Genomic DNA, 22,874 nt, shown 5'->3' on the forward strand with positions numbered 1-22,874 from the left:
CCAGCGAGGCAGATAAATACTTCCCTCCATCCACATCTCTTCTTGTGATGCCTCGGGCGGCACCAGCAAGCAGGATAGGGTGTGCCCTGCTGTTAGTCTGAGCCTTGGTGTCATGCAGAAAAGCTGTGGAGCAGCTGCAGTGTGTGTGTGTGTTTCTGTGTATGTGTGCACGTGTGTGCATGTGTCAGGGGTGGCGGTGGAGTAGAAGAGACAGAATTAAGACCGCCAGGGTCTCCTGGAGTCCCGATACCCCTTCTTTAGCACCTGAAGGTTGGGAGATATTCAGAAATGTCAAAGCACCCAAGGAACTCTTCTTATAGATGTGTGCAAATTCTATTCTTTGGTATTTGTGTGATGGGATTCTGCAGCTAGGCCCAGTGCCCAACTCTTTGTTTTCTGTGTCAGTAAAAAACATGTGCCAGCCTTTGTGCTTCCAAATTCTCAAATCCTGAGTGCTGATGAAGCTGCACAGCGTGCAAGTTTGCACAAAAAGCTTGATTTTGTGCATGTCTGCTCTGAAAGAAGCGCACTCGTATTTAATTGGGCTTAATGCCAAGTTCCATGTGCACATAGGATTGTAATAGTTTTCATGTTTCCCCTCATTTGATCATCGGTGTGCATAATGTTTCGCAATGCACAATAGCCTTAAGGAGCTTATGATCTCAAACAGGTGTGGGGAACCTCAATATGCTGCTGAACTATCCTTCCCCATCACCAGCTCCTGCAAGCATGGTCAGTAGGCAGGGATGGTGGGAATTGTAGTTCAGCAACATCGGGAGGGCCACGGGCTCTCCACACCTAATCTGAAGTTTGACACAAGGGAGACAGTGGAGGACTGAGGGCGATAGACAAAATAGTAAGCAAGGAGACAATATGCATTTATTTCAACTGTATATACTGTACCTCAATGACTTGTGTACAATAGATACTTATATGTAATTTAGCTTACAGAAAGTGGGCTATGAGGACTGAAGAATGGTGTGGTACAAAAGCCTGCCCAGAGAAATCAGGTTTCGAAGGAGGGATTCTAGACCCTGTTCCTGCAGAATTGAGATTGCAATAAAATGCAGTATTTAATTTATATCCCACTTTACCAAATAGCTCCAAGTGGCTTTCAATCTTCTTCTTTTTCTAAAAAAAGAAGAAGAATCAGCAACACAATTAAGCATAAAAAAACCCAAACACAAAACTAGAGTTCAAAAGCACTTCGCCAAACCCCAAAAGATCACACACAAATATGTAGATCTCCAAAAGGCTGCAGCTCATAAAAATTCACTGAATGTTTTCCTGGAGTGGAAGTCCTTTCATGTTTCCTGAAAGATTTGAGGCTCTGGCTGTGGCGGGCCTTTTAATGCATTTTTGATATTCACGGCTCACCTTTCGTTTCTGAAAGAAAACCCCAAGGCAACTTACAACGGGGCAAGCATAAAATGCAGCCAGCTTCATATATAAGCAATAAAATCCACACTGAAGCAGATCAGAGGGTGAGGATTGCCCCCTTCCATTTCTCTGCAAAGAGAATATTATCATTATTATTTCTCCTTTCCAAAAAGAAAGAGGCAAAAGTTGCCCCAACAAACTCCATGGAAGGAAAGAAGCACATTTCGCGGGGTTTGTTTTTGCAGTGAGGAGGTATATGGAAAGAGGGTGAAAGCAACATTACAGGATAGAAAGTGCTTGCAAGTGAATGGCATGATCTGGAGGCTATGTAGGGAGGCATAACTACTGTGCCCTCTGTATACCGCCTCTCAAACACATCTTCTCATTCATGAGGCCTAGAAACTTGGCGAAGGAAGGAGGGTTGTGCAGTTCATTGTTTGATGACGACGACACCGATTGTCCCCGTTTCCCCAGACGTGCTGATAAACTACAGGCCAAAGATCAGCCGCCCCATTCCTTTCACTTCTTTTTCTCGTCTCTGCTCTCGCTCCAGGCATTGCTGTTTCTGGCTAGCGTCTCAGGCCTGTGCTTTGCCATCAGCCTAGTTCTCATCTGTGTCTACCTGATCCGCTTCTGCTGCTGCAGCGATGAAGATGACGAGGAAAACAAGACGCAAAGGGTTTGCTGTGTCACCTGGAGCTGCGTGGCGGCTGTTATCGTCTGCTGGTAAAGGGAGACTCCTACATCCACCCCCACCCCCCAAAAGCTTGTCAGTCCTCCAGGCTAGAAATGGCACTCCTTACAGAAGGGGGAAAGGGCAGAGTGAAACGTAAGGTGCCAGGGACCTTAAACAAGACACCTTCTAGGAGTTCTAGGATTCCTTGTAAAGTCATTGGCTTTGCACGTGTGATCTCTCAGTGTGTTGTGGCCTATCTGAGGTCAACAACGTGAGATCTGAGCCGGAGTCTTCTAGAAGGGAAAGAGCTCCCATCCCGTTCTACATGCCCCCCCCCCTTCTCGGTGTGCCTACAAAGGAATGGGTGAAAAGCCTGCCCTCCCATCCAGACATTAACACTGGAATATTATTGCATTCCCTGCTTCTTTCAGGCCCCTGACGGTTCGCTCCTGTCTCTCTCACACTAGATGCCCATTCACCCCCCTCATCATCTCCACCCCCTTCCCCCCCAACTGAAGTCACAATGGGTCTCTTGTTCCACGAGGAGAATAGGAAATTGTGTCCCATTCTCTCTATCCCGTCACAGCCTTGCCAGGCCCCTTTGTCTGTTTGTTATTCCAAGCCCTGAACTCCTTGCGACACACACACACACACACACACACAGCCCTGCCAACAACAGTTGTCTCTGCCGTCATTACCCTACCCCTAGAGCGTACACACACACACACACACACACACACACACACACACACACTCCTGGACTCTGCCGTAATGTGCAGGATTCGAAACACACCATTGTCGTTCCCCTCTCTCAAAGGCAGAAATCCCCTTCGCCAGAGGCCAGGAAAAGCATACCCTCCCAACATTTCACAGATGAGAATTAGGATGATTGCATACCTATAACAGTTAGGGTATATACAATATAGCAGTGTTTGAGCTGTGGAAGAGCTCTGCAAACACACTAGCTGTGTTCTGTCCATATGAACCACCTCTACAGAGTCACTCTCGTTTCTGTGAATTTGCAGCAAAAGCTGGCTGCGAACAGCTCCTACTGGCCAGTACTGTGACATCACGAATCTACTCTTCTCATACACATCCCCTCCATCCCCCACACCCACAGAGCAGGTTTGCAATGCCTTATAAATTTTATTTATTTATTATCATATTTATATCCCACCTTATCTTCAAGGAGTTCAAGGTGGCATACATAGTTCTCCCAGCTCTCAATTTTATCCTCGCAACAAGCCTGTGAGGTAGGTTAAGGCTGAGGCTGGACATAGCCCAAAGTCACCCAGTGAGCTTCATCGCTGAGTGGTGATCTGAGCCTTGGTCTTCTCTTCATGGGTTCTAGTCCAGCACTCTGACCACTGCACCACACTGATTAAATTGACTGTGCTTTAAAACAAGCAAATAAACGGCACCAAATTAATATTTAGATGACTAAACATACATGCTTCACTTAGAAATAAATAAATCCCAAAGTGAATAACCTACCGGAATCTTAGCAAGAGTGGTGACAGTATCTGTGTACACACCAAGCTTTTAAAACACATCCCCACCCCCAACCAAAGAATCCTAGGCACTGTAACTTACCCTTCACAGAACTATAGTTCCCAGTAGCCTTAAACTACAGCTCCCAGGTTTCTTGGGGTTGGGGTTGGGGGAAAGAACATGCTTTAAACCAGGCATCCCCAAACTTCGGCCCTCCAGATGTTTTGGACTACAATTCCCATCTTCCCCGACCACTGGTCCTGTTAGCTAGGGATCATGGGAGTTGTAGGCCAAAACATCTGGAGGGCTGCAGTTTGGGGATGCCTGCTTTAAACCTATGGTGCGTATTGGAGCTGTTCAGTGGTGTATCTCATTTTTCCCTTGGGCGCCTTTAAAGAAGGAAGAATCTGAGTTCTCCTGTTGTTCTTGCTTATTCCCACATCAAATGTCACTACCTAAGTGCTTGTCACCAGCACACCCTGTTAAAGAAAGCCCACCCCCCCCCTTCTGCCCGCTGTACACTGTATTCATTCATTTACCATGCAATAGCATGTATTACACTGGTTTCCGAAGGAGGGTGTGCGCTGGTAGAATAATCATGACCGTTTCCTTTTGGGAAAGCTTAAGGATGTCTTAGCAGAATGTTTAAGCTCCAAATGGATCTGGTTGTACTTATTATAGAAAAGTAGCAACTCAAACACGTTCAGCAGCGTTTACTAAAGAGGCAACCGGCAGATGGAAGGATAGTAGTGCAGTTGCCATTTCTCGTCCCAGTTTGTGCATTGACGTGCATGTGGCATGGGTGCTCAGAATAGGGAGGCATCTGTTCCCCACTCTGATATTGAAGCACCAGAGGCCTGAAACCTGCATAACTATAGTACTTGTATGTGCATACTACAACAACGTTGTACATATGTGTCTCAGACATGTCCCCAAAACATGGAACAGGTCCAAGATAAATAGGATGCTTGGCCAAGGACACATAGCAACTAAACCTCATAAACAGGATCAGTTGGGACCAAATTACAGGTGCTGTGGGAAACCTTAGGGTGAATTTCATATGCACGCGCGTGTGTGTAGGGGCTGTTGGGAGGCTGCTCAATGATGTCGCATGTCACTTTGGCTCTCGGAACATACAAAATCCCAACTTTAAGAAATCCTGGCTCCAAGTTCTCCCTTTCTTCCATTTCTGCAGCCTTTTAGGTCCTGTTCCCTTTCTCTAGCATGGTTCCTCGTACCTACGGGACCGCCTCTCCTGGTATGCCCCGCGGAGGACCTTAAGGTCCACAAATAACAACACTTTGGAGGTCCCGAGCCGCAAGGTGGTTAGATTGGTCTCAACTAGGGCCAGGGCCTTTTCAGTACTGGCCCCGACTTGGTGGAACGCTCTGTCACAAGAGACCAGGGCCCTGCGGGATTTGACATCTTTCTGCAGGGCCTGCAAGACGGAGCTGTTCCGCCTGGCCTTTGGTTTGGACTCAGTCTGACCTGTATGTTTCCCTTATGGTTTTGATTTATGGGCTACTACTAAAATGAGGCTGCATTAAAATTATATTTTAACCCGTATTTTAATTAACTGTTTTTTTTTCTTTTATGTTTTATTGTAATTTTATTGGTGTTAGCTGCCCTGAGCCCGGTTCTGGCTGGGGAGGGTGGGGTATAAATAAATTATTATTATTATTATTATTATTATTATTATTATTATTATTATTATTCCTTCCCTCCTTCCTTCCTTTCCCCACCCCTGTTTTAACCTCCTTTTTTGATCCACAAGACCCCAGCCTTCTTCAGCAAACCTAGAAACTCTAAACTAAAAGTACCCTTGTGCTTATACTTCTTTCTCCACCCTCATTTCCTCATTTTAAATTGACAGTGATGTGCATCTCTCTCTCCCTCCCTCTCTCCCTCTCTCTCTCTCTCTCTCTCTCGTATATGCAATGACTAACACTCAGTATGGACAGACAGACATCTGTGTGCTCTACGTGGTCTCCAAACCAATCTTTACAATATGAGTAGCAAGAATGTCCTTGATCTTTTCATTCTCCTCCCCCTAGAGACATGTTGGGTATGACTTTTCCCCTTAGTCTACACACACGCACACATGCATCACAAAAGTTACAAAGCCTTTATTAAACTGACAGTGTCAAGTTCTTTTAAGTTCAGAGACTGTTGGATGACTGGCCCAGACAAGTGAGATCAGCAGAAGTGCCCTATGATTCCTAGATTTCTCACTCAAAAATAAACTTCAAGGAGCTTGGCAGATACGGAGAGATGAGCCGCTCCACAGAACCCAAACTAATTAGAACTTGCACATTGACAATGAGGCCTATTGTAGGGCTCTCTTACCTCTGCCTCTTAGAATATTCCCCATGGCAAATCTGTGGGAGCCCCAGTTGATTATTTTTTTTACCTTTAGTGCCATCAAAAGCCAGTTCAGTGATGAAGCAAAGGACAATGGAACCATCATGACGATGTTCCAGAGGATGATGAGCCAGCACACAATGCAGGTGTTTCTCCCCCCCTGTAAAATTTTGGTGCATGATAGTGCACACATAATAAGACAATTAGTAGTACACACTGGCTTGGTTTGCATGCAATACGAAGCTAAACTGTGGCTAGGTGTGAACAGGGCCGGCTCTAGGGGAAGGCTGGGTGGCGCGGGGTGCCAGGGGGGCGCTGCGCTGCGCCCGCCCACCAGCCGCGACAAGAAACGGGGCGCCGGAGCGGTCTCCGCTCCACGGCGCCAGGGCACCCGACATACTTAAGACGGCCCTGGGTGTGAATGAATAAACATAGAGAGAAATTTGTGGCTGCTTCACTCTGCCCCATCCAAGCTACTGGGAGCTAAGCTGTGGTTTGGTTTAGTGATAGGTCTGAACCTGGGCTCAGGGTTTGTCTCCCACAAGCAAACCGAGAGCAGGAAACCAAGAAGGAAACTTCGTTACGGTTTGCGGTTTGTTTGGAGGAAAGCAAACGACGAGCCCAGGTTTGGACAAAACATTAAGCCAAACTACAGTGGTACTATTTCTGGGTTAGCGGAGTCTGTAACCTGAAGTCTCTGTAACCTGAAGCGTCTGTAACCCGAGGTACGACTGTATTAGCTCCCAGTAGTGTGACAGCAGCAGTACTGGAGGAGGAGCAAATGTTTTTTTTTCTAAATGTGCACCAGCTCTCTTCCTCATCCTCACTAAGCTATAGCTTGGCTTGGTGTTACGGATGAACTAGGCTGCAGAACAGAAATAGTTGGAAATGCAGCAGCTAGACTAGTGACTGGGAGTGGCTGCCGGGACCACATAACACTGGTCCTGAGAGATCTACACTGGCTCCCAGTACGTTTCCGAGCACAATTCAAAGTGTTGATACTGACCAACGGCCTCGGTCCAGTATACCTGAAGGAGCGTCTCCACCCCCACCATTCAACCCGGACACTGAGATCCAGCACCAAGGGCCTTCTGGCGGTCCCCTCATTGCGAGAAGTGAGGTTACAGGGAACCAGACAGAGGGCCTTCTCGGTAGTGGCACCCGTCCTGTGGAATGCCCTCCCAGCAGATGTCAAGGCAATAAGTAACTATTTTACTTTTAGAAGACAACTGAAGGCGGCCCTGTTTAGGGAAGTTTTTAATGTCTAATGCTGTACTGTTTTAATATTCGGTTGGAAGCCGCCCAGAGTGGCTGGGGAAACCCAGCCAGATGGGCGGGGTATAAATAATATATTATTATTATTATTATTATTATTATTATTATTATTATTATTATGCAGCAGTTTCCAGTACCTTCAGCCAATGAAGGCAGGCAGGCAGCCTCTCTCCAGAACACCCAAACACACGGCCCTTTTGTCACTGTGCCCCCCTCCTCAGCATCTTGGCTACTCCGGGTCCCCAGACCAGCTCCTGTTGGGACACCTGACATCTCCAGGGATGGCTTCTTAAAAGTCAGCGCAGAGAATGCTGACCTAGATGGATTCAGCATAAGGCAGATTCCTCTGTCTCTATACACGCTCTCCTCTTTCTACCGCGACCCAAAAAATGCTGGAGCAAATCTGCGCCACTCCATGTCCCCCATTTTCTCATTAGGGAAAACTAGCTCCTCTCCTCCCCTCCCCACCCCACACCTTCTCTTCCCAAGAACACCCCATCCCTGTCCTGATTTGACAAGGGTCGCATCGGGGTTCATTCCCAGCCGCTTTGGGAACGAGCCCAGCAACCACAAAAAAAAAATAAGGCTCCCATTCATGCCAAGACTGTACCCATTCATGGCGGGAATAATGGCTCCTCTGTGTCCTTGGCCCCAATTGGGGTAGGTGGGGGAGCATGGGGGGAAGAGTGCTTAAAGAGACCCTGCCCCACCGCACAATCGCTCCAAATCCTCCCAACAGCATAGAGGCCCAACAATGGACTCGGGATCGGCCCATGGCGCGAGGAACAAAAGCTGTTGCTAAGGGGTTGCTAAGTGCTGGCTTCGGCCTTAGAGGAAGGCCCGTGCTTTACATACAGGCCGCACCATTTATGCTAATGGCATTTTGTGGCCCCCACCTTGCTAGGGACGTTCCTTAACCGTCATGAGCGAGAGCCTGGGGTCACGGGTTCAAGACAGGGCGAGGCGAGGTGAGGATATTAATTATGAGATTGCCAGGTGTAATGCAGGGGAAAGCCTCCTCTAACAGTTGTGTAGTGGTGGAAGGAAGAATTTCAACAAGGGCCGCTTTTTCTATTGTTTCTCCTGACAGGAAAGAAAGCTGCCCTTGCTGAAATTCTTCCTTCCAAAACACTTCCACCAATGCAAGTATTAAAGGAACGCTGTCTTAAGAGGGGGGTGCTGCCTGTCTTGGCTCATTCACAAGTGCCGCTAATGGTTTTCTCCAGGGTAGCAAGCATCTCAACTGTGGTGTGTGGTCACAGCAAGGGTGTCTTCTCAGCTATGCCGAGTTTGCAATGCCGATGAGAAACGCTGTTACTTGTGTGAGCAACCCTGGATGGTTAGCTTAAGGATGTGTGATGGAAGGCCAAGCTAGACATTAAACAGGAGCAGAGCGTAACAGGTCTCCCGATTTTGGGTTATTATTTTTAAAATGAAAAGCCATGGGAATCTGCAACTGTGAGCAGACAAACAGTGGGGGAGAAACTGTGAGTAACCACTTCTCCTCTGATTGTTTTTGCACTCAAATTCCCTTGCAGCCCACAGAGGAAATATATATACCGTAAGCTCTCTCTTTTACTCCCAAGGTAGGAAAACAGATTGGGGGAAGTAATTTTGATTTTTAAAAGCAGAGGGGAGGAAAGAGTTAAGCAGCCTCCCTCCCTCTGCTGCCGTTTTTTCCACTCAAAACTGACAGCTTCCCATGGCCGCTTTTTCATTTAAAAATAAATTGGAAGAGTGTAATATTGGCATTAAGACGCCCATATGTTGGCTGGGGGTTGTTAACTTCTTTTCCTAACTCACTTCAGAATCTGATTCTCCTCTTGGACATGTAAACAAGCTGCTTGAGGTTGGTGTAAGTTCAGGGGTTATCTTAGGATAGTTAGTTGTGCAAGCAAGCTGCGAGAGCTATCTGAATAGCAGCCTTTACTAAGATATGTGAGCTTTATACCACACCTCAAAAACATTCACATAGAAATGTTTTCCATTTGTTTTTTATTGGAATGGAACTTGCTGCTTCCAAGCGTGTCCCTTGCGGCTGTAGTCCTGTTCTATGGGGTGGTTGGCCTGTGTCACAAAATGCTATTCTCACACCAGTGGAGATCAGGTGGCCACTTATTCACTGCCAAAAAGAAGAAATGCATCACTGGGGGAAAGGGGGGCTTGGATTTGCATGTGCACATTTAGACGTGGTTATTATAATTTCAACAGAAATACGGCGCACCTCATCCTTAGTGGGCAAGACTCTTGAAGAGGTGGCCTGTGTTGGCAGTTGAGTCTGCTGTCCAAGTGCTATAAGTCATGGGTAGGCAAACTAAGGCCCAGGGACTGGATCTGGCTCACACTCCTCCTAATTCCTACCTGTGGGACGGTCCAGGAATCAGCGTGTTTTTACATGAGTAGAATGTGTCCTTTTATTTAAAATGCATCTCTGGGTTATTTGTGGGGCATAGGAATTTGTTCATTTCCCGCCACCCCAAAAAATATAGTCCAGACCCCTACAAGGTCTGAGGGACAGTGGACTGGCCCCCTGCTGAAAATGTTTGCTGACCCCTGTGCTAAGTGCTGATGGACAACTTCAAAGCTGTTCCTGCTCTCCCTCTCTTCTTATGGCTTTTTAAGCTGAATTTGGATCAGACCGCTCTTCAGATGGAGAACTCTTTCTAATAGAGTTTAAGAGGACTGTCCTCTGTAATATAGGGACAGATGACTTTTCTAAATGGGCCTTGCACTCCTTTTTGCTTCTCCAGATACCTCCCAACTGCATGCTTCCAGGCTCAGTAGATTAGACACAAAGCATAGCTGTCAAGTCTCCCATTTTTCGCGGGAAACCCCCAGATTTTAATCCGTTTCCCGTTGTTATCCCGAATAGAAAAAAATCCCGGAAATCCCCCGGATTTCCTACCTGCCAGGGAGGCTCCATTTCGGGTGCCGCTCTGCCCATGTCTGGGCACCGGAAATCGGGCAGTGCCGGCACCGGAAGTTGCTTCTATTCATGTCCAGACATGTGCAGAAGCGACTTCCGGTGCCGCGCCACTGCTGATCCCGCATTTTTCAGCGGGAGACTTGGCAGCTATGACAAAGTCACCCCAAGACAGCTGAAAGCAATGTGTGTGTGTGTGTTCGTTTGCATGCATATTAATAGTCTACTTAAGAGGCATTGTCTCGGGGCCTGGTTGGAGATGGAAATGGGTTGACAGAACCCTGAACAAGAAGAGTTGAACCAATTGGACTACAGATGACAGAATGCATTCCTGTAGGTGGCAGAGAAACCCTTAAAACAGGCACGTTCAACTCCCAAGAGACTGGGATCTACTCCCAGTATAAAAAACCTGGCAGTGATCTACCCATTGTCATTGGAGGGAGGAGGAGCGTGCGTGGGGTGGGTAGATTGCAGAGTTGTTGAGCCCAGAGTTGTTGAGCTTTTTTGGGGGTAGGATTGCCCAGAGTTCTTCAGCTTTTATTTGTTAACTTTTGGTAAACTTTATTTAATCCTACAATCGATAAGGGTCCCGTGATCTACCAGGATGAGCCAGGGATCTACCGATAGAGCACGATCTATTGGTTGGACATGCCTGCCTTAAACCATTCCCCTCTAGGAAACCTCCTGGGGGCCACCCACCAGTGGTGAGCAAATGTAGGCAGATCAATGAATGCAAATTTTACCTTTGCACAGCAGGCTAGTTTTCAAATGCACTTACACCCTGCTCCATATCCTTCAGCCAGGCAACCAAGGGCATTACGGTATCTTTTTTTTTTTTAATGCTTTATTAGTTTTAAAAACAAAACAAAGACAATACTCAGCAATCAACAAAAGGCAATCCAAAATTAGCACTCCATACATAGCGAAAAAGAAAAGAGCATTATCAAAGGTCAAGGACACAGTCCAGCCAGGCAAAAAACAAATCGAGGAGGGTGCAAAGCAGGGCCAGTGATAGGTATGGCCTAGAAAGGAGTGTGGCCCCAGGGCTTGTGATTCCCAATGCCTTGATTTAGAGCTATAAAGGCTGCAATCTGCACTTTGAATTGTGCTTGGAAACAGACTGGTAGCCTGCGAAGCTGCCATAAGCCCAGAACTGCATGATCCAAATAACAGTCCCTGGTCAAAACCAGCCGCAGCACTTTGTACTAGCTTAAATTTGTTACCGAAACATGACGGATTCCCTCTCATTAGCAGATTATATAGTAGATCCTTAGTACTTTGTATAGCGTCAACACTCGATGCCTGTACAAGTGTCAACAGAAACAGACCAACATTGCAGTGTTCTCTGTAACGAAGTCCTTTGCTGTTAAAAAATGGCTCGTCTCTTGTTACTAGAACCTTTTCGTTGCTTGTTGCTAGGTTATTGCTAGAACTTGCTTGAATGCAATTACTACGTTTGGAGGCAGTTCTAACCAGAACTTACTACGCCCTTTCTAGATGAGAATATAGGAGGGGCCCTACTCGAATCAGGCCTATTTAGCCTGGCATTCCATTCTCACAGTGGCCCATGGGATGCCCAGGGAAAGACTGTAAGCAGGAAACATGCAATAGCGCTCTCCCATTCGTGAGCCCCAGAAACTGGTATTCAGGCACAGAGTGACCTGCTTCACATTACACCAGGTATAGGCAAACTCGGCCCTCCAGATGTTTTGGGACTACAACTCCTGTTATGTATTATGTATTAAGTTTGACTGCAGTACTCATTCTGGCCACCGTGGCTGCAGTTCTTACCCTGCCCACAGTGGCTGCAGTTCCCACTCAGGTCCACTACATGGAAATGAAGGATTGAGACTGCTGTTCACGGATTGGGTAACTAGGGGAAGTTTGTTACTGTTGCAAGTTACTGAGTACTATAGACCAGTGGTCTTCAACCCCCGGGCCACGGACCGGTAGCGGTCCGTGGATCAATTGGTACCGGGCCGCCTAAGGATCATTAAATACAATTAAATTAAAATTATTAAATCAAAACAATCTAAATAAAATATAAACAATAACCCCCCCCCTCAGCAGGCCACAGTAAAATTATCAAACATTGACTGGTCCGCGGTGATAAAAAGGTTGGGGAGCACTGCTATAGACAGCCGGCTGAGCTATTGTGCAGTCTAGGACTCAGAGCTAAAATAAAGAGCTGGTTGTTTTAAGAGCTATGTCTTCATCTATCTATCTTTCCCATGACTCAACAACTCCCATCATCCCTAGCTAACAGGACCAATGGTCAGGGATGATGGGAGTTGTAGTCCCAAAACATCTGGAGGGCCAAGTTTGCCTATGCCTGCATTACACAATGTGTGGGGTTGTAGGTGAAGACAGAGGTTGGTTCCGTGTGGAGCAGCAAGATTTTTTTAAAGTGTTGGCAGTAGGGGGGGCACTTGAGCTCTGCGTCAAGCAGAAAATTGTCTTGGGCCAACTGATCGTTCCCAGAGTTCACGGAAGACAGAACTGTACATTCTGTGTAGCTTTAGGACATGTTGGGGGAAGACTGTAGCTCAGCGTTAGAACATCTGCTTTGCATCCTGAATGTCCCAGGTTTCCATCCAAGGACCCTGCAGATGAGGCTTGGAGAGACCTTGGACTGAGACCCCAGAGATCCAGTCAGCATAGGCAATAATGAGCTAGATAGAGCAATGGCCTGACTCAGTTTAAGGCAGCTTGTTGTTGCTGGCCTCTGTTTTTCCAGCCCCACTCTCTCCAGTTATAAGTATGCACTGGTCTTTATCCTGGGCTCTCAGATGAGGCATATCAACCTCTGAGAGACCAGGATAAAGACCAGTGCATACTTACGTATAACTGGAGAGAGTGGAGCTGGAAAAACGGAGGCCAGCAAACTTGTCATGTCCTATGTAGCGGCTTGTTTGTGGCAAAGGAGCAGAAGTTAATCAAGCGGAAAACTACTAGACTTTTAGAGGACATCTGAAGGCAGCCCTGTTTAGGGAAGCTTTTAATGTTTAATAAATTGTTGTATTTTAATACTTCTGTTGGAAGCCGCCCAGAGTGGCTGGGGAAACCCAGCCAAATGGGCGGGGTATAAATATATTTTATTATTATTATTATTATTATGTTGTTGTTGTTGTTGTTGTTGTTGTTGTTGTTAATTGTTTCATTTTATGTTTTTTACTATTTTGTTGGTACCGTAGCTACCCAAAGTGGCTGGAGCAACCCAGTCAGATGGGGAGAACCGCAACGACAACAACATTCCTGTGATCTTATATTTCCTGCTATTTGTTTTGGTTGTTTTTGTTTCAAATACAACGAAGCTGCCAAGGCTGCAATTTGAAGCACAAGACTGATTCCTGAAGACGAAAAGTCTCTCCTTTTCCAGCTACTTTTACCCCTGCTCAGAAAAAAGTTTGGGATACCTGCATCTTTTCTCAACACAGGGGTAAAACAGCAACAGCAACCAAACAACAACAGCAACTTGTGGGGAGGGAAGTATCTAGCATAAAAAAACAGTGTAAGTGGGATAGTCTTAGGGAACTTATCTCCTCTTGCCCCTCCATCCTAGTCTTCCAATTCACTTTGCAGCATAGATTTTTAAGCATCCAAAAACAGAATCATAGAGCTGCAGAGAACTTGTTCCAACCCTGAGGCAAAGAGGGGGGGCAGTATAAGGCTGTGTGGTTGCAGAGACAGCCTAAGCTTAATTTCTCCGCCGCATTCAATCCCTGCTAACTCTGAACTAAGGCTGCATTTCGCAGAACTGTCCATCTCACCCCACACTGTGCGAATGGGTAACCTATGCGATCCCTTTGCTCTTTGGAGAGCATCAAAAGAGCGGGTGGCTAGGAGATATTTTTAGCATGAGGACCTTTATTCATCCAGCCCAGGGAGAAATAACCCTTCCAGACGGATAGGCAGGGAGGGTCCAGCAGCCAGATGCCACCCGTCCTCTGCACGGAAACCGCCTGGAGCAGTAAATGGTCATTTGCTCATCCAAATGAAGTGCCAAGACGACTGACTGGCTCCTCTGGAGTGGGAGAGAGTTCTAGTGGACGGGAACAGGAAGAGGGCCGAGGGTCAGGAGGAGGAGGAGATGAGTGGTTTTTGGGAGAGCAGAGTAAGGCAGTAGCAGCAACTACCAATCAAAAGGCATCTAGTGAGCATCACTGTCCCAAAGGCAGAACAATCTCGCCACCAAACGAACCCTAATGGGTTCTGTGCTACGTATCCCTAATCTGTGCTATCCATCCAGAATTGTGGTGGGGACCTCTGGCCGGGGGGAGGGCAAATTCAGCCCTCTCTACCCGACTCTTGGAACTCTCCCCAAGCCAAACTCTTTCCCCTACAGGCCACACCCCTCACCAGCCCTAGTTCATACCCTCCTTGAGGGTTTTTGCTGGGTTAGAACATTGTCCTTGAACCCTGACCATGCCTCTTGGTTGCCTGGATGGAAGACAGGTAGGGGTGTGGGTGGGTGTAAACTTGCCTCCTGCTGTATAAAGGTAACATTTACATTCATGGTTTCACTCGCCTTTTGTCTTTAATCCCCCATCACCTCACCAGGAAGTTAGCTTGGCTCATCCAGGAATCAGAAGGCTTGATTAGCTTTTAACACTTGCTGGATCCAGGCATCAGAGGAGCCACAGCTTAACACCCCAAACAAATAACAACATGGGGAACTTGGTCAAAAGCTTTACTGAACTCAAAGATACGCTACATCCTAGCATTCTCCTGAAATGAGAGAGGCTCGTCTGCCATGACTTGTTTTTGAGAAACCCCTGCTGGGTCTTAGTAATCACAGCATCCTCTTCTAAGTGCTCACAGACAGACTGTTGATCTGTTCCAGGTCAACATTAAGGTGTTTTGGGCCCAAGCTGTGAGCCATCTGGGTGCTGCATTCCTGCACTGGCTGCAGCTTCCAGACCAGAGAGAAGGGCACCATTCAGGAATCAAGCTTAGAGGTTACCCATTCATGGACCACTGTCATCAGGCTATCCTGGTCCAAGAATGGTCGCAGTTGGTGCCACAACCAAAGCTGGCTCTCCTGGCCACAGAGTTCATTTAGGCCTCCAGTGACAAAGATGGACCAGGGAGTACCCCTAAGCTGCAAAGTTGCTCCATCAGGGGGAGTGCAAACAGGTACTATAATTGACCAATCTCCCAGACATGGAGATTTTGAGACTCTTGAGGTCCAAATATCAAGTTTCTTTTTCCTTGTGCCACTGGAATGTGCTCTGGGGAGTTTAGGGAAGGGTAGGGTGGGAACCAAGACTCCCGACTCCTTTGGGAAGAGAGGGGTGGATAGAGAGGATAATGTGGAGGGGGTGGGATTGGAGCCAGGAACACTCCCCCCCATGGTTGTTGTTTTTTATCCCCTCACCCTTCAGTCTGGGAACTGCCTCCCATCTAATGAAAAAGCTCTATTATCATGAGAATGGTGCTGCCTCTGCCCCCGCCCTGCAAGGGAGGAGAGGAGGGAGGTGGTTGCCATAGAAACGAGATTTAGGGAGAAAGAGAAAGAGAGGGCCTGGTGTGACTGAAAGAGGCAAAGATGGGGGTGGGCAAAGGCCTGTGTGAGAGTTGGGTGGGTACGTGAATGAAAGGGTGAATGGGAGGGAGAGAGAAAGGAAGAATGACTAGGGGTTGGTGTGTGAAGGGAGAGGCAGGTGGATCTGTGAATGCAGTGCTAGCTCCAGGAATTGGGGGAGAGCTCAGGCCGGGCTAACGCAGCGGGCATGCTAACGGAGATTTCCCTCGTGGGCATGCCCACAACCTCCTTGGGTGCTCGTGCAAAGGTAGGATTGTGGCCCTTGGATCGTCAAGAGCTGGCCAGGAATGGATGTAAGGGACTGGAGGACACTCAGGCAGATGAGGTGACTAGTTGAGAGGTCGCTTGAGTGAGTTCATTGTGGAGCCAAACTCTTGTCAGAGTGATCTTCCCTGAGAAGGATTGATTCCCACTCAGCCCATGGAGCGTAACTCAATGCTTGACTCAAAGGGAGGACCGGCCTGGCCTATCTCCCTCTTTCCTTTTGCAAAAAAAGCCCCCTTTTGCTACTATTTCTAGTAGGGTTATGAGGGACCAATGCTCTGGCCAAATTTGGGGAGGGGGTACAAAAAACTTGCCCATCACCCCCCCTCCCCCATAATTCAAACACTGATGTAACAACAGTACAGCATCTAAAAGGATAAATGCAATTCTGGGTTGCATCAACATGTACACACCTGACCTTGAGAGCACATTTGAAGCACGTTGTTTCCTTCAAAGAATACTGGTCACTGTAGTTTGCTAAGGGTTTCTGGGAATTGCAAGGCCATGAGGGATAAACTACAGGGCCCAGAATTCTTTTGAGTGGAAGGCTATGCTTCGAATGTGGTTTAAAGGCACAACACAGCCATATACTGTTGTGATTGCAAGGGGTAAGAATGGAGCCCCTCTAGTCAGCTTTGCTCAGGCCTCACCTGGAGTACCTAAAGGAAATAGAAACAGTGGGATGTGTCTAGAGGACAAAGAGGGTGAGTGGCCAGGATGCCAAATCCTATGAAGAAAGGTGGAAGGTTTAGGCCAGGCATCCCCAAACTGCGGCCCTCCAGATGTTTTGGCCTACAACTCCCATGATCCCTAGCTAACAGGACCAGTGGTCGGGGATGATGGGAATTGTAGTCCAAAACATCTGGAGGGCCGAAGTTTGGGGATGCCTGGTTTAGGCTGAAGAAGTAACCATTAAGAGACATTGTATAACAGTTGTCTTCAAATATTTACAAGGGAGTCACAAAGAACATGGAACATTTCCCCCCCCCCCTGCTGCTCCAGAAGGTAGTGCATGAACAAATAGGTTCAAATCACAACGAGGCCTTCCAGATGTTGCTGGACTACAACTCCCATAATCCCCTACCATTGAGTGGGGTTGGTGGGAATTGGAGTTTGGGAACATCTGGAGAGCTCCAGGTTCCCCACCCTTGCCATGGGGGATCAGAAAAAAGTGTCTATTGACAAGCACATGCGTATGTAATGTCACTATAGCACCACTGAATTAGTGGCATTTAAGGATGCTGGGGTACAGCAGCAGGTGGAAAGGGAGGCAGGTTGTGAGAGATAAATGGAAGGAGAGCAGGAGTTGTGCATTCATCTAGTCTGATCCATCACCAATCCTCCACATAATCCTGGGAAACCTGGATAAAATACTAAAATACAAACACACACACAAAACCCTAGCCTAGGGAAAAAAACCACCAGGTAAGAACAAAAACTAGCCGTCCATGAACTCTGGCGAACTGCCCCTCAGAGTGTGGCTCAGGTGGATGAATGTGCGGAGAAGGGCAGGTCTGACTGAAGGAAGAACCGCCGGTATTTTTGGTCCCTCTTGTGCTAATCCCCATACATTTTGGTTGCAGCTGTTCTGCGCACGCCTGTGTCATTACCAGAAAGACTGTAATTACCCACCCGGCATGCTCCATAATTACGGTTAAGAAGCGAGCCCAGGGGGTGGGCAAACGCCGGTTGTCAGGAGCCAGGCGCAGCTAGGTGGCCCAATCCAGGACGAGGGAGGGAGAGAAGGAAAGAGAGAGGGGTGGGTGGGGAAATAACGGGGTCTCTCTTGTGCACCGTTCCTTTCACACTCACTTGTTCCCTCTCTGCGCAAATCCCTTCCCAATCCCCAGCCAGTTGCCATAAGGAGCTTAGACGTATTTCCCCCTGGCTTGCTGCTGCTCCCCCAGTGCATCTTCGCACTCCTCCCTTGTTTCCCTTCCTGCTCTTCCTATCTGCACTAGTACTTCTGATGTGACTCCTCCTTTCTTTCTTTCTTTTTGGCAAAGATTCCCTCCACTGTGCCTGCAGGAGGATCCCTCCTTGTTCCTGCCCTGGGTTCTACGGGAGAATGGCTACACAGCCGTTTGCAAGGACGTCGGGCTGGATGAGTGCTCATCCCATATACACCCGGCCCCCCACAGTCCACATGTGCCTGTTACCATCCACACAGGTCTGCTGCGTTCCCTTGCCCACCCTCGCCACAGATAATGGCATTGGTGGTGGGCCTTGCACGGGATGCTGAGGCTACGTTGCAAGCGATTGCAAAAGGGAGAGGGCAACAGCCTGCTTTGGAAAGCCCCACATTTGCCTCCTGCTATGTTGTGTTCAGTGCACTGTCAGCTGGGTCCCAGGATGCCAGGCTCCCCCCTCCCCCCTCCCTTCTCTGGGTCCAAGAGAAGCCCTGTGGCAGGCCTCCATTCAAAGACTGTGCAATGATCAACCCCTCTTGGGAGCCGGAATATAGCATAGGTGAAGCAGACGAAACACCTGCTTTCTGCATTTCCAGTTTAGTGCACAAGCTCTGAATCAAAGAGTGTGGAAAGCTATTGAGACTGAGCTGGGGGCTGTTTGGAGCCTCTTCTGACAGGTGCTTAACTATTGACGGCCAACTTCAAGGGCCCTTCCTGCATTCACCTCCTTAGGGCTGTTCTTCATTAAACCGGGCTCGGTACTTCACAAAGTGAACTGTCCTCTGTGAAGTAGCACACATGGCTGCTCTAGGTCCACGTTACCTAGCGTTAGGGGGCTGTGCAGGACCTGCGCTCGAGTCCTGCTTGCCGGCTTCCCATAGACTTGGTGGCTGTGAGAACGGGATGCTGCTCTCAGTGGGTGCTTGGCCTCATTCAGCTGGGACTTTCTGCTTCTTATATCCCGGTATAAACAGGCATGAGCAGCACAGATATGGGGCCATGCAGGATTTAAGGGACACCCTCCCCTTGTTTTGGGAACGGGGTTGTGCCAGCTGCAAACCCAGAATGCATGCTGATCCATTTCCCTGTCTCTCTCCCACCCCCAACACAGTGCTGGGATTGGCATCGGTTTCTATGGAAACAGCGAGACCAACGATGGGGTGTACCAGGTCACATACTCGCTGCTGAACACCAACCACACACTAAGCTCCATCGATGCTCTGGTGAGTGCGTGAGCGAATGAGCGGGGAAACCCCCCTGCACTTGTTTATATGCTCAGTTACCCCTGAATATGCTTTTAACCTGTGCTCCACTTTCCAGAGAGGAACCGTAGGTTGAAATTGGCTGTAAGCAACCCTTGGCTAGATCACTGGTATTTGACTCATGCCTCTTCCCTCCAGGGACATGTGCACAGCATGTGCCCGACATGTTGCAAGTGCCCCTAATATGATGGCACACGGCAGCTAAGATCGTTGCAAGCGCTAAGCCATGTCTAGGCATTCATCTCCACACATTATCAGAGCATGTGTAGGGAGGAATTGGTGTGTGCAAGCCAGCCCTGTCCTTTCTGGCTACACCCCGAAACCTCAGCACCCTGAACAGAAGGTCCAAAGGGGAGATTTCGGAGCATTCAGCTATTATCCACTTACAATCCTACAGATGAATGAGAACCCTGAACGATCAGGGCTCCAGTTTGCATAGGAGATGTCTAAGCACATTACAGCCAAATGTGTGAAGAGATCCCCCTTCAGACCTCCCTGCTCAGCATGCAGAGATGTCAGCAGCAGAGCCTGTAGGGAAATTGGAAGGGCAGGCCTAGTGCAGTTGGTGTTAAAGGTGAACACCTGTAGCGTATTGGTGATGCAGGTGAGTGGAATGAGAATGCCATGTGTGGCACAGGCAGTGATGGGTAGTGTCTATTGGGACTGGTAGGGCAAAAGGCAGGGAGGCCAACAGTAGGTGGCGCCAGAGCCAAGGACTGGCAGAGCCAACTTGTCCTCCTCCCTGCTAAGTTCTACAATGACAGAACGGAGACTGAGGAACAGGAAGGGCGCCAGCCAGCCCGTCAGCCTATGGGTTGCTTTTAAGGAAGAAGGCAGGCAAGTGGGGGCTGACTGAGATGACGTTGGTGGGGCACTAGCCCATTGGCCCTATTAGAACAGCCTCCACCAGCCTCAGTGGTTCAGATTGAACAAACTCATCCTGCTACTGGAAGCCCACACATGGACTTTGGCTGGCACAGCATGGCTTTCCCTCCCCTTCTCCCTGCACACCGACACACCGACACACACACACACACACACACACACACACACACATGCCCCAATTCGGCTCTGGAAGGTTGTGAGAACCCCCAGAATAGTGTGCCAGGTTTGGGGGAAGTTCCATCGGGTAAGCAAAAATACAGGCACCGAAAAAACATTAGAACAGCACGACACCGGATTCCCTCCCACTGTGTGGAAGGCAAGGTCATGGCGTCTGGCAAGCCAAGGGTGCGAGTCAATCTCATCCAACGCTCCGTCTTCGCTGCTTACTGAATGTGATGCAAACAGCTGCCCTATGCTCGTCCCCAGCAACTAGAGGGAGTCTCTCATCTGAACGCAGAAAGGCGTTCCTCCATATTGCACCTCATAGCCATTGATAAACTTTCAAATGTCCTCTTCCCTTTGGCTGTGCAAAGAAGGAAATGAACACATCTCAGCAAATATGTTTGATTTGCATAATCTGGGTCACAGAGCCTGACCCCGCCAGCCCCCACTATAGTGCAGAAAAGCTCCTGCCGTGCTGGCAAGATGGGAGCCAATCTCCAGGACTAACCCTGTGGTTAAGTCATTCTGTCGCCCATGTAAGGACAGCCTGTTCTCGAAGCGCAGCTTGGCACTCGGGTCCGGTGTGAACAGGCGCACATGGGACACAATGCGTCGCGTTTGCCACGGGCATCTGGTGTACAAACCTGTGCCAAGGCCCTGCACGGCACACGATGCCATATGGCTTCTCCTCCTTGCCTGCACCTCGCTTTGCGACTTTCCTCTTTTCTACCCACAGGTGTCTGAGACGGTGGAGCTGCTTTCGGCAACCGTGCGAGGGGAGCTGACCCAGCTGGAGGAGACGCTGTCCCCCCGAACCGAGCTGGTGGCCGTGGTGCGGAACACACGCCGCCAGGCAGAGGCAGTAGCGCAAACGCTGGATGGCATCCCTTTCTGGGGTGAGGCACGCAGCACGCCCAGCATCCTAGCAGAACAAATCGGCTACCTGGAAGATTACAGGTGAGATATGGGGTGGTGAAGAAGGGCATGCACTGAGGACGCAGGTGGCGCTGGGGTCTAAACCACTGAGCTTCTTGGGCTTGCCAATCAGAAGGTTGGCGGTTTGAATCCCCGCAACGGGGTGAGCTCCCATTGCTCTGTCCCAGCTCCTGCCAAACTAGCAGTTTGAAAGCACGCCAGTACAAGCGGATAAATAGGTACCGCTCTGGCAGGAAGGTAAACGGCGTTGCTGTGTGCTGTGGCTTCCATTGCACCAGAAGCGGTTTAGTCGTGCTGGTCACATGACCCGGAAAGCTGTCTGTGGATAAACGCCGGATCCTTCGGCCTGAAAACGAGATGAGAACCAAAACCTCATAGATGCCTTTGACTGGACTTAACCATCCAGGGGTCCTTTACCTTTACCTCTTTTTTTGCACTGGGGAATGCTGGAAGAACGATGGTGGGTGTTAGTACTGACAGAAAGACAGGGTTTCTGTAGAAATGGATATATGATGAGAAAAAGCATAACTCCAGGGAGCATAGGTTTTCTTTTCATTGTTGCTTTTCGGATTTATTAGTACAAAAACACTCTTTAGGCGACTTGGAGTAAAAAAAAAAAGCACAGAGTTCAACACAGCATTCATGCATTCCGTAACAAAACAACAAACAACAACCTCAAGAATATTATCAACCGTAAAAAACACCAGCTTTGTAACCTAACACAATCCACATCTCCCATCAGTGCACATCCCATCACTTCCTGCTGAAATCCTAGAACCTTTGTGGACCGTAATTGTTCTGGCCCTTCTGAAATAGCCACCATGTGATAGGACTGGGGAAGCACAGCAGAACAATTTAATAAATACAGAGCGAACCTGCCTTGAACACACTATCATTGTGTCAATAACATGTTCTCAAACATACCCGTAATAAAACACCAGTCCGGAGGGGCCCCAAATAAGCTAAGTAGAGAACAAAGTAGGTTTGCATTAGTCTGTAAGACTATGGGTTGAACTGCCACTCATTATTTGCAGGCAGGCGGGTGGGGAAACCCAAAGTCCCTTTATGACGGTGGTTCTCAGAGGGTGCAGCAGGAGAAGATGGCAAGTGTGTCAGAAAGATTCAAAGGCAATCTCATAAACATTTAAACATTTCAGTGTGGTATACTAACTTTTTTATTATTATTTGCAGAATATTGATAGATATATTTTCAGGATGAGAGCAAGAACATCAAGTGTGTGGGAATGATTCATGTTCTTATGTAGCTACCGTGCTTTCTGGATGTCCCCATGACCGTATTATAAAGCAGCTGTGTCCTGTGTTATAAATCAAGCACTGCTAGGGATTGTTTTCCTTTTGTTTTCCAAAGTTGTTTTTTTTTAAAATCGGTGGGGCGCGAGCAAATTTTCATTCTGCAAACGTGATCCAGAGGGGAAAAATAGTTTGAGAACCAACCACTGCTTTATGATGACCAACAATAATGTCACAAAACAGTGAAAAAGCTTTCGAGTCTGCTAATCAGCTCAGACGTTCAGCAAAGGAGGAGGTATAGGATGTGGGAAGGAAACTTGGGGAGTGTTTTGCCATGGTGCCTGCATTGGTCAAAAACCCATGAAGAGCATGTGAATTTCAGAATTTAACACACTGCACCACTGCCTGGGAGGCTTGGTAGGACAGAGGGGCAGCATCCAAGGAGCCCCTGTCCCTTGGCAGATGGCAAAGGCCAGAGTTGGCTGTCTACAACTCTGCAGTCTGGGGGGGGGGGGCAACGTGGCAGTGGAAAGAGGTGGGTAGAAGGGTCGGA

At 48.3% G+C, this 22,874-nt stretch overlaps 2 protein-coding genes across 3 annotated transcripts in view; one reads left to right on the forward strand and one right to left on the reverse strand.

The window, feature by feature from the left end:
- LOC148683979 (T-cell-interacting, activating receptor on myeloid cells protein 1-like) overlaps positions 1-22,874 on the reverse strand; it is an 86,582-nt gene that overhangs the window by 36,141 nt on the left and 27,567 nt on the right. The window lies entirely within an intron of this gene.
- TTYH1 (tweety family member 1) overlaps positions 1-22,874 on the forward strand; it is a 63,489-nt gene that overhangs the window by 23,861 nt on the left and 16,754 nt on the right. The window contains exons 2-4 of the mRNA XM_060281631.2: positions 1,934-2,106; positions 18,937-19,048; positions 20,871-21,091. Of these exons, the coding sequence (XP_060137614.2) occupies positions 1,934-2,106; positions 18,937-19,048; positions 20,871-21,091 (506 nt within the window). The remainder of the gene's footprint in view (positions 1-1,933; positions 2,107-18,936; positions 19,049-20,870; positions 21,092-22,874) is intronic.

This window comes from Zootoca vivipara, chromosome 12 (genome assembly GCF_965207765.1).
Source record: "Zootoca vivipara chromosome 12, rZooViv2.hap1.1, whole genome shotgun sequence".
Taxonomy (NCBI): domain Eukaryota; kingdom Metazoa; phylum Chordata; class Lepidosauria; order Squamata; family Lacertidae; genus Zootoca; species Zootoca vivipara.